The following is a 21,409-nucleotide window of genomic DNA, read 5'->3' on the forward strand; positions in this document are numbered from 1 at the left end:
GAAATATAAGATTATACTCTGATCCTGCAACCGAATCCACTAGCGCAGACCCCTGCATCTATGCAGAAACCTGCTGACATCAATGGGACTCGCTCCACACAAGAGGAGCCATCCACATGCTGATCTGATTGGGGCGAAAGTTTGTCTAAATTTGTTCCAGAAGAGCTAGACAGCCCCATTAAGTTATCTCACTCGGCACTTGTCTTCACTACAGAGTTAACTCAGGTTTTTTCTTGAGTACTTATGTTCTTACTGCCCCAACACCACACATTAAAGCCCCTCTCACTTATATGGTGATGCTTTATACCTGAGCTAGCGGTCCCATCAGGGGTATTCAACACTTGAGCTGCTAACCTGACAACTATGCAGTGTGACTGTTCTCATTCCAACTACGCCAACTGAGTGTCAGTCATCTGAATCAACTTTGCAGGGAAGACATACCCTTCCAAAGGGAAAGAAATGCAGTCCACTATTTTCTCCACTATTGGGCATTGTAAAACTGTGTTCCTGGTTTTATATCTCAGCCACTACAGACCATCTCCAAGCAAAGTGCACTAAACAGTAAGATGGAGTAGTGGTTCAGTGCTGACTGAGAAGAGGGCACACCGCTTTCTGAAGCGGCTATAATTTCTTTGGGGGAGGAGGGGACAAGGATGCAGGGAGAAGTAGTAGTCAGACAACCTTAGCTTTGAAGTTCTGTGCTATTACTGTAGGTGTTAAATCATTAAGCAATAACAAGCACAGCTCCTAGATCTCAAGGAATTACTATTCCTGGGGGAATTCTGCTCCCCCCCCCAAAAATCTGCAATTTTTATTTGTCAAAATAACACTACATAATCATGAATCACCAGTTTCAATTACTGTGGCAATTTATTTCAAAATACCTGCCAGCAAGTATATCTGTAACAATACAGACATACACAAAAAGTCACACAGGTGTTCAGAATTAAAGAAACCCCTATGACAACCCAGTTCTTGTTTCTCTGCCCCCCCCGCCCCCGAGTCCAGCTGCAAGGACCCCAGCCAATACACCTGAACCCGCTCCAGAACCTAGCTGTCTCCCCCCCGCCCCCGAGCCCAGACACCCATCCCCCTATCATCCAGGGATCCAGAAGGACACAAAGTCTGTTGCTGGGTCACAGGTTTGTGTGGAGTTTCCTGAGCCACCATCCCCTTCCCTCAAGGCGTGCAGGGAGCTGCAGCTACTCGGAACTCTCTACTCTCTACTCTCTCCCCTTCCCCCCGCCTGCAGTGTTTTCTGTGTGTGAGCTGGGCTCTGATGGATCCAGCAGACCCTAGCGGCGGCCAGCAGCACTGCAGCCCATTTCTATGGGGGAAAATGAAATTATGTGCAAAAAAAACACATTAATTTCTGCAAATTTCTGCACTGCACAGTGGCGCAGAATTCTCCCAGGAGTAAATTACTGAAGTAAGCCCGAGCAATAAAGGCCGTTTGTTATTCTCTTCCAGAGGAATCTGAAGAGAAAAGCAATCAACCGAAATAGCTTGTTTGCACACAAATATTTGTGAGATGGGGGAGAAAGAGAATAGCTCTTTCCACATATGTATTTGGGGACAGAGATGGGAAAGTTATAGGGGGTCATTTAACAATTCTGGTGGTTATGTCTGTTGTCCTTATAGTCAAAACATGCAGTGAGCAGTTTGCATACGCAGTCAGTTTTTAAACAATTTGGTTGTGAATTTTAAGTGTTAGGACGCTCAGAGCTTTGAGTGGCTGCCTTATGATGATCTTTATATAAAAATCAAAATTAAGTGCATGTGTATTTTAATTTTTTCACATCCACTGAATGCTCAGGAAAGATGACAGTTTGAAAGCTCTAGACACTGAAATCATTTTACTTGTTTTGTACCTAGACATACATCAGAGGAAGCAGCAGCACAAACCTCTCCTCCATTGCCCTGTCAATGCGTTTCAGACTGGACTGGACAGGACTGCTTCTAGGACTGAGAGCATACCTTCATTGTTCTCTCCTGAAGGCAGGAAGTCATAGCTCACAACCATTCAGACTAGCAAACTGCTGTTTATTCAACAGCATCAGAAGAGAAGTCTCTGAAAACAGCTGCAGTGATTTCTGAAACTCCAGAAGCCAGATACTCTTAATATGTCAATAGAGTGTAGATGTATTTCTGTTAGGCCATTCGAAAGTTTTAAAGAAGTATACCTATTTTTCTTTAAAGCTATATGCTTCCTTTGGGAGAGAAGAAGAGCTGCCTTAAGTCAGTTTTACTTCTTAACTTCAGATCGCTGTTTTGGAACAACCACCACTAAGTATTAAGGGTCCAGGAAGGAGTAGATAGTGAGGTGTGGTACAGGTACAATAAAAAGGAATTTTTATATATTCTTAGAATATCAATAAGTGAAAAATTATTTTTGTGATGCACTTTTAAGATTATCTTAACATCCCATCGCAAAATAAAGTTCTCCCTGAATAAGAGACAAAGTGGGAGGCTGGATGACAGAATAGGTCATAACACTAACTTTCACTTGTGGAGATCTGGTTTCATCCCCCTTTGGTTATAAATGAGCTAAACCTAGTTTCTAAAGGACATTTGTCTACATCACATAATTTGGATGTCTATTCTATATATATTTTTTTAACGTGCTCTTCACTGTAGTATTTCAGCGCCTGACTCTGCAGCATCTGAGCTCCTACTCTCTGCTCAAGAGAAATATTCCTGATTGGAATAACAAATCAAGGGTGAGGTGCAGGCTTTTTCTTCACCGCCAAAAATGGTGTTTTTTAAACTCAAGATAGCTATCTTGATATCAAAATGCACTTTCTTGAAGTGAAAACATAGCCAAAGATGACAGTTTTCTAAAGCTAAACAATATTAATTCCTCAGTTTACTAAGAAAAAAGAATAATGCACCAAGCCTAAAAACAAAAAAGAAGTACATTTACATTAAATAATGCTGTATTTATTACAGCCAGAAGTTCCCTAAAGGTTGCTCTCTCAGTGGGCTATATACATCTCAAAATCAGCCCTGTCATACAAGATTAATTTGGAATCAGAAATTATCCAGAAATGTCAATAGACATTGCATTTTCTGACATCCCCTCCCATCGTCTCATCTGACTCAGAGTAAACAAGGAAATGTTTGATAATCAATATCCAGGTTATTGCCCTTTAGAAACACCAACCTGCTTTCAGCAACTTTTTTTTGCCAATTAATCACAGATAGAGCATCATTGCAAGTTGAGATTCAGACCACAGGATTTAGGAGATCACATAGCACTAATTCTAACAGCAGCAGCACTGTTCAAAGTAATATTTTGATTTTTCAAACCCTGCTTGTGTCCCCCCTCCAAAAATTTTTTTTTAAACTGCTCAGTCTTCAGAACCAATTCCTGGCATGTGCCATTTTCAAATTCCTGAGCTGTAATCTGATTTGGGGACACAGAATAACAAAAATAAATAAATAAATAAAGAGAAACCTAAAAATCCCACAGAAGTACTGATCCATTTTTATATCTCCAACCACTACACCGATACCGTTGGGTGAGTTGGTCTGAATCTTTAATCTGCTTTAAAGTGAAGACTAACAAAAAAGGTTTTTTACCCTCCTCCCAAGCAGTGACCTATCCTGGCTGCTCCTAGGTGCTGCCCCTCCCCAAGTACTAGCTCCACAGCTCTCACTAGCTGGGAACTGAGGCCAATGGGAGCTGAGGGGGCGGCGCCTGTGGACAGAGGCAGCACACAGAGCCACCTGTTGCACCTCCTCCTAGGAGCAGCAGGGACAGGTCGCCGCTTGCAGGGAGCTGCCCAAGGTGAGCGCCCCCTAGATCCGGCACTCCGAAACCCCTTCCACGCCCAACCCGCTGCCCCGAGCCCCCTCCCGTGCTCAAGCTCCCTCCCTCTCAGTTAACCGGAATTTCTCACTTACCAGCATCCGCCATTCCCGCAACATGCTAGATAAAACAGCTTTTATTGTATTTTTTTTCTAACACGAAATTATTCAATGGTTTCTGCTGTATTTAAAGAGTGAAAACTTCCTTAGTATAGTGAAACACTATTTCCAGAGATGAACTGAGATTAAGCAATCAGGCTAGTGCACAAAAGAAAGATGTTCTAGCATGAAAAGACACTACTAAAACTGTACTTACTAAATAAAACCAGCATGCTTACATCCGCTCCATTCGAAAGCTAAACACATTTGCCAAGTGCAAAATGCTAGACACTTCTCCTTCCCACACTCATTACCCCAAGCTTTATAATGATGATTAAAAGTGAGATCCAAAAAGTTTTTCACCATCCTCCCAAAACATTAACACTAGCTAAAACAGCTCACAAAGGAATACTGGGATTGGATATGGACGGCTTGATTTGGGGCTTGCTGTCTTTGGTTATGGCTAAAGCAATGGGCTCCTGGGCACTGGAATACCTCGAACTCTCTAGAATCCAGTGTAAAGAGAAAGGTAACAAGATGAAGAAAACCCCGTATTTACAAAGGGAAAACAAATTTTTAAAAAGCTAGCCTTGAATTTAGCAAAGAATGCGATCATTTAGTTTATCGTGAACACAGTTGCACAAAGACAGATTTCTCAAGAACAAGAAATCATTTTACAAGAAACAATTCAGCTAATGTATTCTCCCAAAAGCAATCTATGTGAAATATAAGCCTTAGATGGATTATATCTATACTACATCAAGGCCTTGAAAATGCTCTTCCTTAGTGCCTGATGATTCTTTGTCATTCTAATGAAGTAAAGAGATGAGCTATGGACAAAATCCAAGAACAGATTAATTCATGGCTGATCCAATCAATCCTATGGATACTGAAAGTAACTCATTTAATCTCACAAAACAGTGTTATTGGGCAACAAAACTGGAGATGACATTCAATGTTAAGTGCAAATTTAAGCCATTGGAAAATATAATCCAACTATACATACAAACTGATGGGGTCCATAAATGGCTATATAGCCCAGCTTCTGGCAGTCAGAAATTTAAGGACATCCAGAGCATGGGGTTGCATAGGGACCATCAATGACTAATAACTGGGTGTCCCTAAACCTCTGACTGCCAGAAGCTGGAACTATATGATGGGATGGTTCCCTCAATAATTCCATCTGAAGCATCTTGCACCAGCCACGGTTGGAAAACAGGATACTGGGCTAGATGGACCATTAATCTGACCCAGTATGGTCATTCATATGTTCTAATACACTGTGCACTGAAGAGGTCAGTTTCAGTGTGAAGACAGCTCTGAGAAAAAGCTGATAGGCTCATGAGAAAGATAAATGCTGTTGAGTGTGTATGCTTTAAGATATATACATAGGGACATGTGTGGAGAAAATAGGGACACTTTTTAACTCATTGAAAAGAATGAGTGGAACAACAGATACTGGACATAGGAGGCACAATCTCTGAGGAGGTAGAGCTGTCACCTCTTCCTTCAACCACGAAGCCTGGGGCTGATGGACTGTTAGCAATTCAAGTGTTTCAGCTTGCAGGAGCAGCATACAGGGCAAGAAGAGAACCTAATAGGAGATCCAATTCAGCACATCATCAAACAGAGGAAACTGCAGACCGGGGCCAAGCATAGTCACACCCCCATTAGCTACTTTCCCCCAGTAAGAGACAGTTAACACACCCAAGTATTTGAATGCTTGGCACTTTTTGTATTGGCATATTTCTTCTTTAGAGTTTATTTAAACAGACCATATAAACCTACATGTGCATTTAAGATTAGTGCCTACATGTAAGTATCTCAGGATGCAAACAATACAGCAAGATGCCAGTTAATTCTTTATAACTAACTAGAATATTCAAAAAACCAAAACATTTCTGCAGCTATAAAAATAAAAGATTGCATCTTTGATTTAAACCTATTTTAATAAAACATAGCAAGCTGTCCTAACAAAAGGCCATTCAGCACATACAACAGGGAGTATGACTAAGATGTGCCTCTGTGTCCTTTGAAGAGATTCCTGAGTGGTGGTGGAGGCCGGCAAGGAAAAAGTCTGGAGAAGAGAAGACTCAGAGGGCACATAACAGTTTCAAGTACATAAAAGGTTGTTACAAGGAGGAGGGAGAAAAATTGTTCTCTTTAACCTTTGATAGGACAAAAAGCAATGGGCTTAAATTGCAGCAAGGGTGGTTCAGGTACGACATTAGGGCACACTTCCTAACTGTCACGGAGGCTGCGGAATCTCCATCATTGGAGATTTTTAAAAGCAGGTTAGAAAAACATCCGTCAGGGATAGTCTAGATAATACTTAGTGCTGCCATGAGTGCAGGGGACTGGACTAGATCAGCAGTTCTCTACCAGGGGTCCGAGGCCCCATTGGGGGCCGCAAGCAGGTTTCAGAGGGTCTGCCAAGCGGGGCCAGTGTTAGACTCACTGGGGCACGGATCAGAAAGCTGAAGCCCTGCCACCCGGGGCTGAAGCTGAAGCCTAAGCTTAGCGAGGACCCCTGTGGCATGGGGCCACGTGGAACTGCCCTGCTTCCTACCCCCCAATGTTGGCCCTGGCTTTTATGTGCAAAAAAGACAGTTGTTGTGGCACAGAGGGGCCATGCAGTTTTTATAGCATGTTCAGGGGACCTCAGAAAGAAAAACGTTGAGAACCCCTGGACTAGATGACCTCTCGAGGTCCCTTGCAGTCCTACAATTCTAAAGAGAATGCACAACATTCTCAGAGCGCATGCAACTCAGCTCTCCTCAGCAAAAAATATCCCAGACAGCTGGGGAGGTTGCTTTCCCCTGCTGGAACAAACCAATTCAAGGATGACAGTCCGCAAGCACCAGACACAGGGGAGTAGTGCTACCCCAGCTCTGATTAGTATCTGTCTCCCCCTACTCTAAGGAACAATCACACTCACTTGGCTGGCCCAGGACAGGGAAACACTGGAGAAAGAAAACTTTCAGTTGTTTTAAAATAAATAAATACATCCATCCATCCACACACTTGCAGCACATGCACAAGTGTGCATGGACCTATTGTCTCTAGAGCTGTTTGCAGAGTGCGTGTAAGTTTCTGAATAGGATTTGCTCCTCTTCTTCTTCTACTTCTTCTTCTGAAATAAAATGCTTGAATACTTTAACTTTTACTCCCAGCTTACACAGTCATTCATGAACAACTCTACAACAAAAGTACGTATTAGATGGGAAATACTAGTAAAAAAAGTGATTCGTTTTCATATTGAAGACATTTAAAGTGAACAAGGAAATGTTACACGAAGAGATATATCTCTTTACGTTATCATTTTTAATAGCTTTAATTGCATGCTGAGTCTGCAGCAAAGGAGCAGGTGGCTTTTTACTCCCCATCTGGTGGTCGTTAACTCTGCCATACTAACCTTGGAGTAGGTCATTAATATTGCTCAATTCCTCCATTTTGTGTATACTGCTCATGTTGTAATGAACCATAGTGTCACAAGGATCTCTCCAAATAGCTCATGCTTCGAGTTTCCCAGAAGACTGCACTTGTCTAACCTGTAAACGTAACTTCCCAGGCAAGCTGGAACTGGAACATGCCCATCCCGACTATTTCATTTTACCTCTCTAATAAGGTATCCTACTCATACTTGCTATGGCTTTGCAACAGCACCAGTAGATGAAAGTATGCTGGATAGATGCTAGTCACATTCAGGCTCTGAAACCCACTCCCCTCCCTAGGCTTCAGAGCCCAAAACTCCAGCTCAAGCCTTTACATAGCTACTGTTAGCACTGTAGCACGAGCCCAAGTCTATAGACCCAGGTTCTGAGACTCACTGTTTCAGTTTCTGCTTGCTATGTAGACATACCCTAACATTGTCCACAAGAGTGCCAAGTACTAGAAACTATGGTGGCAGCTGGTGTGATCTGAGAACCATAACACAAACTGGACGTGGACTGAGAATACACAACTTGTTTCACACAGACTATTATTCTCCATTCAATGGGAGTAACTTTCAGCTGACGTTGGTCAGCCTCAGAACAACCCACTAGAAGAGACTCCAAAATTGAACATCAATCCTCCAAACCATCCCACCTCCCACGCACATTGGTAGTCCATTATCTACACCCTTCTTATTTGGCATTTACGCAAGTTTAAGAGTACGTGTACTTCTGTGTTCTCAAACTCTGCTTGCAGACATCAACAAGAAAAAACAGAAGCCATTCTCCTGCTACTTATGCAATACCAAAATAGTTTAAGTCCACAGATTCCTTACACTTCCAATTAAAAGACCACAATGTTACTCAACTATTTCTCTAACTATCTAAAAATCAAACTTTACTCACCTCCCAAACAGGAATGTATACTGAAGGAGATATGTCCCATCTCCACCTGCAGCAGGTTTTTTTAGGCCACATCTTAAATATCTCTCAAACAAGAAACTGCAAATTTAGAGTAAGATGAACAACTGTTTCAATGCATTTGGCCCTTATTCAAATATTGCAATATAAAACCTGACCAAGAATGCATTTTTATGAAAGAAATCTTCAATATAAACCTTGCCAATATTTAGAGGGGAACAGGAAGAGAACCTAGTCCCACATGAACATATTAAAGCAGAATTTTAAAAGCAATTGTCAAAAAAATTAAGGCCGATAGAAGTAGCAACACAAGGAGAAAACCAGGCCCCAAACAGTCCCCACCTAGCAGCTTCAGTTTTCATGTGTCAAGAGCAGCATTAGGCTGTAGAGCACAAGTAACAAATGTCAAGACATATAAAAAGCTATCTATACTTAGGGACTGCTAAATTCCCATTAATTATTTTGCTAACTTTTACCATGCAGCTGCACTTTAATGTACAGCTGATGTGTAATGAAAAATATTAAAAATATTCCACAGCTCTTTCCTGGTGGTGCTTTACTCTGAACATTTGAACAGAAATGAGATCTTAAAAGTCCCACATCTACACAAGAGCGTAGTCCACCAGTACTTTAGGAAGTCTTAAGTGGTTAGACCTGGTCCACAGTGGCCTGGCAAACAGTGCTCATACAAGTACTCTGAATGGGGTCTTACACAGCTTTAGAGTAACTGGTTTTATACACAGCTTTATCCACAATGTAGATGAGGCCTAGAAATTCATTTACTCCTATGGTTCATTCCCTACCTCAAATTGCATAATCCTCCACTGGTGAAATTCCCAAATGGTTGCTGTGGAAGTTTATAAAACATTGCAAATCAAGGACTAGGACTTTAGCAAGCACAATACATAGCAACAGGGGATGAAGTATTTAGACACAGAGATCCTATTTCCATATAAACATCTTAAAGTAAGGCGAAAGTAGTACAGAAAATAAGAGATGTAGAAATAGTAGAATTGAAAAATAGTCTTAAATTCTCCCTGAAATCTTAGGTGCTCTTTAAATAGTCAAGTGTTTTAAATGACACTAAATACTACAGCTGTCAATATATAAAACACACACACAATTAATAAACCCTGACTATACAGAATATCTTTGGAGAGGACAGACATGTGATCTAGATGATCCTTCTGGCCCTGAAATCTGACTCTAAAAAATGTCTTGACCAGGATGTGTAACAGAGATTAGTGAAGTTGGGTGTACACTATGGTTTCCTTAAGGAAGAAAATGATCTCTATTTACTGTTTTAAAGAAGTCTGCTAAATGCAGAACCTATGAAGTTATTCATAGGATAAAATTCCTATCTTTAACACAAGCACCCATCTACATGAACTTTGGTGATAAAATGCAGATTCACTCCTTCAGAGGGGCTCCATGAAGCTCATTCAGCAAGCCTTTCTCTCAGTGTACCAAAGGTAGTGTCTCAATAAGGCTGAATGTTATTTTTACAGCCAACTGTTGTAGACGTGACAGTTTAAAAAGCACACACACAAAACTGTACTAAAGTCATGATGGTAGCAGATTATAGGAATGCACAAGTGGGTTTACGGTTGGGATGACCAAAAAATACCAGCCAGGAATCTAAAAAGATACTCACCAGGATCTGCCTGGGAAGCTATTTTTGGCCCTAAGAGAGACTGACAGGAACCCTTTAATACAATAACTTTCTATTGTCTTGGTGCATTCCCCTCTTTATGCTGCAACTATCATATTGTCCACAAATTAGCGCCTCCAACTTCAAAAAAGTATTTATATAATTTAACTAGATGCACAGATGTGTTTTTCTTGAATAAGAGCTGTACCCTGAAGCCCAATGACAAGTAACAATGACTGGCCTCGCTACGTCTCTCCCCATATCTGAGCCTGCACTGCCCCCATCCCACCAGGATAAGTATTTCAAACAGATTATGCTTTCCCCAAAGCTTTCCAAAGGCAAGAGGAAAGCATGTTCAATGCTGTCCGACCTTGTAATTCCTTTATGTTGGAAACTAGCTGTTTCCAACTTCCCAGCAGTTGCCAGGACAAACTACATTTTCTCCGGCTAAACTGAACTGCTGTAGAGGCTGCTTTCAACTGAAAAAGCCATCAAGATTTAAGCAACAGATTAAACAAAGATTCTTCCAAACGAAGCTCATGCTCAAATAAATTGGTTAGTCTCTAAGGTGCCACAAGTACTCCTTTTCTTTTTGCGAATACAGACTAACACGGCTGCTACTCTGAAACATAACATTAAGAGGTACTGTTCTGCAATTTGTCTTTGACAAGGGATAAAAAGAACAGAAATACGATATGTTAATATCTGATATCTGTGCTGTAAGATGATGGAAAAAATATTCTCCCTACATATTTGAGAGCTTACAGGTTTCTGTCAGTAGCAATGCTATTCATTTAAGGACTGTCACTTCCCTGATCATCTTTGCTCATTCCAGATCCCATCTTCTCCCCTTCATTAATTGTTAAAGATGACCTGCCAAGGGCTTAACAAAGAAAGAAGAATTTGGTTTGTTGTCCTTTTTTGCTTCTTTGAGGTATAAAGGTCTAAAAGGCTGCTCACCCCATTCCACTTGCGACTGACTACCTTACCAATAACAGGAGAGTCAACTCTGGTCTTCACTGGTTTGGGTGATCTGAGAAGGATGTTTATTGTTAGCTCTAACACAACTTTTATATTGAATATTATTGTTAAACCATCGGAAGATGGTTTAAAAAAAAAAACATTTTTAGCCAAAATTTTAGTCCCTGGAGTTAAGTAGGTATTAACAAAAAAACCCCAAAACACAAAAAAAGGTATTTAAAAGTCTGGTTAAATTCCCTTTCCATCTCAATTGCTCAACTTTCTGACTTGGATCTGATGTCACAGTTCTGTAAATATTTAAGTCATCGTGGTATCCAAACAGGACTTGAATTTCTCAATTTAAAAACACGGGCACGCATGCACACACCAAAGCCAACCAATAACTTCCAGGCATTCTTTATATATCACAATGCATCAATTTCACCCTCCCCCCCTTTGCAAGTCACCTTTTCAAGGACACATGATCCTACAGGGTCACCAGTGAACAGGAACAGCAGCAGCTACAATTATTAGCAATTAAAAAAAAGGATGTGCATACAAACACCACCACTTGGGCCAGATTCTGATCTCAAAGTATGGTAAACCTGAATAACGCTGAAGTCAAAGGCATTATTCTGAATTTACGTCAGCACAGGGAGTTTTACAAACACTGTGCTAAGAATGTGTTGGATCAGAGGCTCTCCAACTTTTTTACTGGTGAACCCTTTCACGCAGCAAGCCTCTAAGTGCGATCTCCCTTATAAATTAAGAACACTTTTTTTATATATTTAACACCATTATAAATCCTGGAGGCAAAGTGAGGTTTGGGGTAGAGGTTGACAGCTCGTGACCCCCCATGTAATAACCTCGTGACTCTCTGAGGGGTCCCAACCCCCAGTTTGAGAACCCCTGCGTTAGCTGCTATAGACTTGTTCACACCAGGGAATTTAAAAACAAAAATTCCTTACCAGAGCTACGACTAGTTCAGCTGAACCAGTGATGGGAGCCCTAGAATGAGCAAGTCTCCCCTTGCCTGGCCAGATGAGGTTTTTAACTACTGTATCAATTAAACATGCTTTTCAGCAGTTTAACTAACAGCTGTAAATGCTGGATGCTACCAGAGGCATGTATGGTGGAAATTATTTTTAATAAAAGTTCCCTAGAGCAGACAGTCAATAAGAGTCCGAGGACAACAAACGATTAATGCCATTCTCCTTCACAGATTTCATTGTAGTTGACAGAACCTACATTCTTCCACCTTTTTATTTGTCTTCTCCTAGCCCTTCTTGCTGTAAAGCAGCTTTACAAATATAACCCAGAATGCTGCTGTCTTTTGACTCTCCAATCGAACTGAAACAACATTAAGAGGAAACCCTCCTGAAGTTACCTTAATGGGGAATTCATTTTGAAGTCTAATTATGATACTTGCCTAAATGCTGACATTGCCGAACAGGTTATAACCAACAGTCATTGGGGGGGGGGGGGGGGCACGGTTGCACATATTTGTCATGTGTCACTTGCCTGTGTTAGTCAAATCAAACAGGACACTCTAGGGGAGTAAGGCTGTAAACACTGAATATGTAACAATAGTCTCTTTCATATCTGGATAATTAAGACACAGGATAAAATTCCTTAAAAAGATGTAGCTAAGAATATATATAATGCCATAACACTAAATAGCATTCGACTCCTATCGTGTGGATTGTGGGACTTTCTTATAAAACTAGAAGTCACAAAGGCAGTTCAAACCAATAAATATTTCTTAATGACCGCCTGCCTAACAAGGATATCTAGTATTAAATTAGCAGAGCCAGCTCAAGCAGAATTGAAAGATAAGAAAAATCAGCAAGGATTTGTCCTCAACATTTTCCAAGGTGGGATTATTTCTTATTCGAAATTTTCCCTTTCAAAAAGAAAGAAGCCACCTGTATCTCAACACGGCCTCTCTCCTTAGACATGTAACAACAAAGGAGCAATGACAATTTACACTAGCTGAGGATCTGCCTCCAGCGTCACTTTCATTAACAGAACAGTGGCTTGATGCAAGGAGCTTGGGTTATTTCAGCAGGTATTGCTTTAACAAGCATTCTGGGAAGTCACTAATAGAAGAATTTGAGTCAACGAGATGTGAAGTACTTGCTATAATTACATATCATTGCCATTTGTACTGACCACGCAGCTCAAGAGGAGGCTGGAATTCAATGGTCTATCCAACAAATAACTAAAGTTACAGTTGTGCTGTTTGGCTTGCTAAAGTTAAATTAAAATTTATGTTATAAATCCTTGATAAACTGGATATCTAATTCAAATGTGAAGTCATGCACAGATCTGAAACTTTGCATAAAAGACATCTCAGCCGACGAAGGGCTTTTATGGGACATAAAAAATGAGGCGGCCAACACTGCAGATAAACAGAAGTTACCTTATAGTGTTTTTCCCCCCCTCATTGCTACAATGTTAAGACGTATTTTATCAAAGCAGAAAGTCTGTGGGCCCATTAGTCCCTGACACAGACCTTTAATCATTTTAGGGAGTTTTGCTGGGACACAACAGAAACAAAATTGATTGAGCTTAATAGAAACGTGTATCTCTGCTCTCCCGTCTTGCACCAAGTTTTAACCTGAAAGCTACCCACATATACACCAGAAAAATTAACACAACAGATTTCAACATCAATAATGAAACAGTAGTTTTACCCAGCATAATGATGTTTAAAGGATATTACCAGGAGTAATTTTTTAAAATTTACATTTCACTAAATTTAATTTGCAGTTGATATTTCTGAGACATATGTTAGGAATAACCAGCTTGCTACAGTGTTTCATTTGTAACAAAGCCTGCAGCATTCCTTATAGAACTATGCTACAGTATAAGCGCCAAACACTGCAATAATGCTATCGTAAACAACAGTGTTTGGGACCAATGTTGTGGGATACCATAGGTTTAAAAATAACTGTTGAGTTAATATTAAAAAGTGCTTTTAAAAACCAAAGATGAGCAGTTTTCATCAAGTGTTGCAAGCAACCCCAACTGCTGCTGATCTGAATACAGGATCGGTGTGGCCCTTATAAAAGTGCCTGCATTGTGAAAACATCTCAGTTAGGAAATGATGGCACTGCAATTCTTACATTTCTTAGGGCCCAGAACATGCATTTATCACAAGAAGAGAGAAGGATATTTGCAGACAAGCAAGACAAATATTTAAACGTTTTAAAAATGGTATTAAAACTGTGTCTTTTTAATGTCAGATATTCTGGATTGTGATCCAAGACAGCTGACTACATCATGCTCCCAGGGAGGTCAATGAGAGTTTTGCCTCTGAATCCAGAGAGTGGAAGAGAGGCCCCAGTATGAGACTTGGCTTCAAGTTTACTAGTTTTTACAGGTTCATTTACTGCTATGCAGTGCCTGCAACAACATTGCTTAGGTACATATAGAACTAAATTCCATAGGGAGTTCTGCTCTTCATTAAAAAACTACACCTGCATGACATCCAACTATTCAGTCAATGGGATACCTAAAAATGGCTTTGAGAATCTTGGAGTTTTTCCATCTTTTTAAGTTAAGATCAAACAGGTAAGTGTAATAACACCCACATATTTGCAGAATAGGAAATGGAGACAGAGAGATTAAGTGACTTGCCAAAGGTCACTTTCTGCCAGTGACTTAGCAAGCAGGAGTCCTGAGCGCTAGTCTACTCCTCTTAACAGGCCACAATTACTCCCCACTGTAGTTTAGAATACATTTTAATTTTAATACACTTGTTATTCACAAGTCTTCTGGAAGAGATTTAAGAAAAAAAGATTTTTCCTAATAATTACAAATATATTAAAATAGAGAGCAGGCTGACATTTCCTGAACTCATTACTTTCCTGGCAACATTAGCAACACTCAACTGCTACCAGTGCTGTGTGCATCAAAAAAATAAATAAAATATCTTGTATAATCTTATTTTTCTAAGAAAAAACGTAATTAATATTTAAGTTTACTCCTTTCTATTGAGTCACATTTTTCGCATGCCCAACTCTGTCAGCTTAAATGAAATGTGCATTTCATGCAAGATAGAACACCACATACTAAAGTGGCCTTTGAATTTCCATCACTTACAAAGCATTTGCTCAGCTCCAATGCCATTTAATTTTAAATTTCCCTTTTCCATTTCTCACCCCCTTTTCAAGTGCTCCCCCCACAACACAAAGCTGCCTCTAAGCTGTCTTATTAATGCTCATGATAACACTACAAAACTGTCAATTTCTGACAAGATACTTGCTTTTCCACACTTTTGGCATTTTTAAAGTTAACTATTAAACGAAGCACTTCTCACTCAAGCACATTCAGCTTCTAAAAATAAGCTTCCACACAGCCAGACAATCAAAATTTGTGCTCAAGTCCAGTCAGTATTTCACCGATTACTGCAGTGACGTTGGCCTTAAATCCCATCTTAAGATATTTTGTTAAATCAACAAAAGGGGAAATTCACTGAAGGGCCTCCTCTTAACAATTTTTATGCAAAACCACCGTTAAATTTTAATAGGAGTTCTGAACACAGAATAATAGGCACACAAGACATGGTCTTATACTGCAGAAATAAAATTGTGGGTGTTGAACATCTTAGATGCTCCATATCCAGTTTGTTCATTTTACAAACAAAGATTTTTCTAATTGCTATGTTCTGCAAACACAAGAGGAGAACTGAAAGTCAAGATGGGTTCCTTCTGGCCCATTAGCAATAAGAGGTTCTTCAACTGGAACTTGGTTAACAATGCTATTGATTAAGCTAAAGCCAGAAAAGAATCCAGCTAGTAGTTCTGTTAGCCTACAGAGACATTCTCGGTATGCAAGGAGTAAAAAGTAGTAACATCTGTTGAATAAGAAGGTGCCATTTTCATAAATGTACTTTAAGATATTTCCTACTAGGAAATAAATTTTCTTTATACTGCATTCAGATCTTGAGGATGGTTTTTTAGCTCTTTTATAGCACTACTCATCTTTACATCTCAAATCATTTTACAAAGGAGGACAGTATTATCCCCATTCACAGATAATACATACGCTTCAGGTTGGTGTTTTAAACAGCACACCACTTACAAGATTGTCAATTACTATTTTCCACTGAATGCATCCGATGAAGTGAGCTGTAGCTCATGAAAGCTCATGCTCAAATAAATTGGTTAGTCTCTAAGGTGCCACAAGTACACCTTTTCTTTTTACACACACAGGATCCAATCACTTCATCCACTTCTAAAACCAAAGATGGCAAATTCTTAACAGTGCACAGCAACAACAGAAGACACTTCAGGTGAAGAAAAATATCGTATCCTAATTAAATGGCAGGGGGAATTTGGGTAGTTACACAAAATACAATTACCAAAGGTAGAATGGTTTGGGACACACTTGCTAGGAGTGGCGTGGATTTTTAGTGATCAGAATGGTCAGCACTTCCATTTTACACTTGACCTTGATTCTAGGACCCCTTGATGCTAACATCATGCTACTCCATCAATTTAGCCCCTATTAAAAGATAATAGTGCCAAAAATTGAACCACCACCATCCTTGAACATTGGATGTCTCCCATTAACTAGAGGATCCACACCCACCTAGCTTGGGTTGTAACATCTGAAGTGATTACATTACAGTGGTATAGTCATAGACATAGATTCCAAGTTTCCTGTCTTAATAAGAATAATTACAAGTGTTTAGCTACTGTATTATCGACAAAAACCATAGAGTTCTTTGTTCCAACAGTAAGTATGTCTGCTTAACGCTTATATAGTATGTGGATTGAGTAGTCAATACCACATTGACTCTTTCAGGACTAAATACTTCCCTTCACTCTTTTAAGTGTAAATAGTTGTGGGCCCTAAGCTTCTGTCCAGGCCCTGCCTCCTAACAACAACATCAAACAGCTCTATACAATCTCATTAAAGTACAAACCAATTTTAAGTGCTCAGAATAATGTATATGGGATTCTTTCTACCCATTTCTACTTCTTGCAACTAACTAGGATCCAAACAAGAAGTACATAAAAGCCCAGACTCCCATGGCCATAATAACAACACGTGATAATGTCTGACACAGAAGTGAGAGGTACTACTGTACAGTGGAAGCAAGAAGGAAAGAACCTTAGAGTGAAGAGACAGCAGGTTCCTGAAGTAGGTTCAGCTTTGGTGGCAAGGTCAGAAAGGACATGGACTATCAACAGCGTTACTCCCTTAACAAGCCTAGCAAATGCAGCATTCAACACAGAAGATTTTGCCTTTCTGTTGCTTGAGAAAAACTACAATGAAGACTAATGACAGTCAAAGGAAGACTTGGAATCATGATGGGAAGGAAGAGTTCTATGACACCTTCATCGGTTGAAATTCATCAGGCATATCTGATTCTCCAGTTATATACATTTTGTCTGAGATATGTGGTACATGCTTACTTTAAATCTGTGTACTAGACTTCCTTCAGCAGTTGTGAGATGACAAGAAAAACCCACAGAGTCAGAAGGGTGTCAAGTGCTCTATGTCCCTAAACCACTCCTAATTGGTAACAATAAAAATAGTGTACAGCCAGCCTTAATAAGGGGGGGGTGGGGGGGTGGAGGGGGGAAAACACACAGTTAAGATTGTCCACTGGAAGTATGACTAGGGGAGTCCATTATTTCACATATCTAAATCAGCATATAAGTGGAGCTTTTTCCCCAAGAAAAAACCTTACCCTTAAGCAAATATTTCCTACATAGGGAGGTTACAAATATTTATAGACATACTTATACTAAAGTAATTCTAAAAATTCTTATTACAGTTCCAGGGAATGAATTATCTTCTCCTCTTCCTTAAAATAATTATTTATTAAGTATTATTTTATCTGTAGAGGGGAAATTTTTTTTAAATAGCATATTTGTATCTGCATACTTCTGTTATATACACATTTACATTATCTATAAAATGCATTTATGTGCATGAATATAAAAAGATATGCATACACAAATATTTTATATTTTTGAATATTTACATGTATAGCAGTTTGCAAAGCAATTAGGCATCAAACATATTGTCCAGAACAACAGTCCAATGACTACAAATGCCAAGAACCCAGCATAATAAAAACAGTATTATTGCAATGGGATTGGGAGGCAAGATGAAAACACCTTAATAAAGAGGTGGAGTGAACGCAAACACTTTTAGACAACAGGCACATCATCCTTCCCCCCCCCCCAACCTCCCATCCCCATTACTTAGGGGACAGACAGAGCTCTTCAAGTAAATCCAGTTGTTTGACAGTGACATATGCATGCAGAGGCAAATTGTACCTCCCCCTCTCGCCCCCCCTCCACTTTTAAATATACCAGTTTGGAAAAAAACCAAAACCAATATGTGACCCAGCAGTATGCAAAAAATTGGTAGCCATCCTCCGAAATGCAATCACCTACAGGGATCCTCCAACCTATTCACCAAAAATGAACAACCAACTTGCAAACTTTCTGAAGTGATGCTGACTACCTTTCTGGAATTGCTTACACTCCTTTTTAAAAATAAAAAAAATGCAATTATTTAAATTAAAATTTTCTACCCAATAAGGTAAAGTTAGATCAATTAAACAGCAAAGAAAGAAATAATCCTGGTCTTAAAATGGATGCAGCAGAATCTTTTAAAGAGCAACATGTTGTAACCACCTTTCATTTTAGGGGATGAGAGGAATTGACTGAAAGAAACAAAACTGAAGAGGAGAGAGAGGGGTGGGTGGAATAAAGGCTGCTTAGTGATTTATTTAACCTAAAAACTTTGCCTTTCCCCTTCTCTGGGAGGGTATGTGGGTCGGGAGGTGATGATTTCTCCCGTGTTTCTCTGCAGGAGGCTCCTGCTCGGCAGCTCAGGGTAGGAGGAGAAGGAAAGAAAGAGACACACACAGAAGAGAGAGGAGAGAGAAAAAGAAAATGGCGCAGAGACTAAGTCCTGACCGTCGACAAGGCGACTTTCCAGGGAGGAATCGGGGCCCAAAGGGGACCCCAGGAAACCCGGAGGGACCGGATCTGGGGCCTGCATTGCCCCCACTAGGAGAAGAGGGGGTCGGGTGGAGCCTAAGCCCCTCGGAAGCAGGAGCATTTGGCAGCTCGATGGGAACAATGGGGCCGGTGAGCGAGGAGACGGGACTTAGTCTCTGGGACGCCATGTCTGTCCTTTACCATCCTCAGTAACACAGAAGAGGGGGGGAGCGAAAAGGGGAGGTAAAGTGGGGTAAATCGCCCCCAAAAGGCGGGGGTGGGGGGCAGAGACTCACCGTTCGCTCGGAAATCCGCCTCGATCTGCAAGGACAAGTGAAAGCGAGTGAAAAAAAAAATCATGTAGGTTTTCAAAAACAGTAAAAGAGTCTGATCCAGGGGGCAGTTTTAAATGAAGAGGAAGGAAATCGAATCACAGTCCGTTTCCCACACAGACACGTATTGGGAGGGGGTCCCCCCCCCCACAAATCAAGGGCGGGGGGCGAAATTCAGACTTCCTAGCGCCCCAAAGTTTTAACCTCCCCCCAACCTATTTTAAGTCCCCCCTCATGCTTATGTACCCATTCTCTGGGGCACCCCTGCCCTGGCACCCCTTCCCCCGCATGAAAAGGGGGGGCACATTCCCATCCTCTCTGGATCTGTCTTTTAAAGGGAAGGCAGGAGAAAAAAATCCCCCCGTGTGTGGCTTGGCTGGGATTTTTTTTTTTTTTGGGCGGGGGGGGAGGTTACAGACCTTTATGTGTCTATGGGGAAATCACCAATCACAGAGACTGGAGGAGCCCGCGGGGCAGTGATCAAGGCATCCCACCCTAAGTGTCCGAGGGCAAATGGGGAGGGGGAGCCAAGGGGGTTAGGGATCCAGAGCTCTGGGAGGGGGAGGGCCGCCCCCACTAAGGTGATATGGGGGTGAGGTCACCCCGTGGCCCCAAGGGATACTGGGGGGCCAGGGGCACCTCCAAGTGCCTGAGGGGATTTTGGGGGGCTGGAGGGCCCTACTGGGGCCCCAAGTGCCTGAGGGGATATGGGGGGGTGCGTGCGGGTCCCTCACCTGGGAGTCGTTGTGCAGCTGGTCCCCGCTCATGCCGGCTGGTGGGGAGGCCTACACAGGAGCAGAGGCGCCTGGGAGCAGCAGAGTCTGAGGCCGAAGGGAGAGTGCAGCCCCCTCACTCAACACAGCAGCCAGTTGTGTAACAGACTAAGTCCTCATTTCCCCTCAGTGCGCAGGCGCCGCTGCTTTTAAACCGGAGGAGGGGCTGGTACGGGAGGGGGAGAAGGAGGAAAGGAGTGAGTTCCGATATTTGCATGCTCGGCCTCGCCTTGTCCCCAGCTCCAATTAGAAGAGAGCTTCGCTCATATTAGCATTCCAGCCACGCCTCCTCTCCGCTCTCAGAACTCCGGGTTAGATTTGCATGAGAGCCACGCCCACCACCCCTCTCTGCGCAATTTATGAAAAAAGCCGGTTTGCTATTTGCGTACGCAGCACTCTTCCCTCCTTTCAGAACGCCGGGTGCAATTTACATATCCGGTCCCGCCCCTCCAGCCCTCTCTCCAGTCACGAAGGAAAGGCAGGCGCTTATTTGCATATCCTCCCACGCCTCCTCCGAGGGAAGACTGCTGCCCGCCCGCGGTGGAAGGAACGAAAGCCCGTCCCAACGTGCGCGTAACGCTCATGCGCAAGAATTCCTCTATTTGCATGTGGGGCCCCACTCTTTCTCTGCAAGCCCCACTGACTGTCAGCCCCAGCTAAGGTTGCATTACAAGGGCAGAGGAGCCAGGTGCCAAAGCTGGAGGGCAGGAGCCGGAGCAGCAACTTTATTTTCCGACCTGCCTCCCATACAGCTCTTCTCAGCTGCCTCTGACCCCAGTACACAGAACAGGGATCAAACATCTGCTGGGGTGATGGGGGCGTAGGGGGGAGAGATCAGGATGGGAAATACATGAGCCCCTCAAGCAGGCTGAGAGAAGGCTAGCAAGAAGTGGATGGGAGTGCGTGGGGTTGCACACATCCATCCCCTAAGGAAGCCAAGGAAATCTCCCATCCCCCCAACTTTCCCTCTAAATTAGCCCATTTCCTGGCACAGGAAGGGTTTGATTGTAATCCTACTAATTGCTCGTTTTCAAAGTCATATTTTATAAATTAGATTGAAAACTCTCTGGGACAGGGACTGTGACTAACTGTGTGTTTGTATAACGCCTAGCCCACCACTTCAGCTGTTTGTCTTTGCTTGCTGCTGTGTTATGGTTTATTTAAGATTGTGGACTTTTTGGAGTATGGACAAGTCTTCCTATATTTTAGTAAACTCCAGGAGCAACTCTAGCATAGCATAAATAATTGTGATTGTTTTATTTTCTGAAATCTTTCTCCAAAATGTGGCTTCTTATATATTTTGGCCTTGATTCTCCACTCTATTACACTGGTTTTCCACCAGAATAGCTCCACTGCAGTCAAATGAATAGTGCTGATGTAGACTGGAGAATCAGGCACTGACACTTTCAATCTAAATCTGTGAAATGTTCAAAATCAAATTGTGAGATAATCATAG

At 41.6% G+C, this 21,409-nt stretch overlaps 1 protein-coding gene across 1 annotated transcript in view; it reads right to left on the minus strand.

Moving 5' to 3' along the window:
• Positions 1–20,097, minus strand: part of TOP1 (DNA topoisomerase I) — an 89,367-nt gene extending 69,270 nt beyond the window's left edge. The window contains exons 1-2 of the mRNA XM_048819854.2: positions 19,915–20,097; positions 19,145–19,169 (exon numbers count right to left, since the gene is read on the minus strand). Coding sequence (XP_048675811.1) covers positions 19,145–19,169; positions 19,915–19,947 — 58 coding nt within the window. The 5' untranslated portion in view covers positions 19,948–20,097. The remainder of the gene's footprint in view (positions 1–19,144; positions 19,170–19,914) is intronic.
• Positions 20,098–21,409: the final 1,312 nt, after the last annotated feature.

The sequence above is a fragment of the Caretta caretta genome, chromosome 13 (genome assembly GCF_965140235.1).
Source record: "Caretta caretta isolate rCarCar2 chromosome 13, rCarCar1.hap1, whole genome shotgun sequence".
NCBI lineage: Eukaryota > Metazoa > Chordata > Testudines > Cheloniidae > Caretta > Caretta caretta.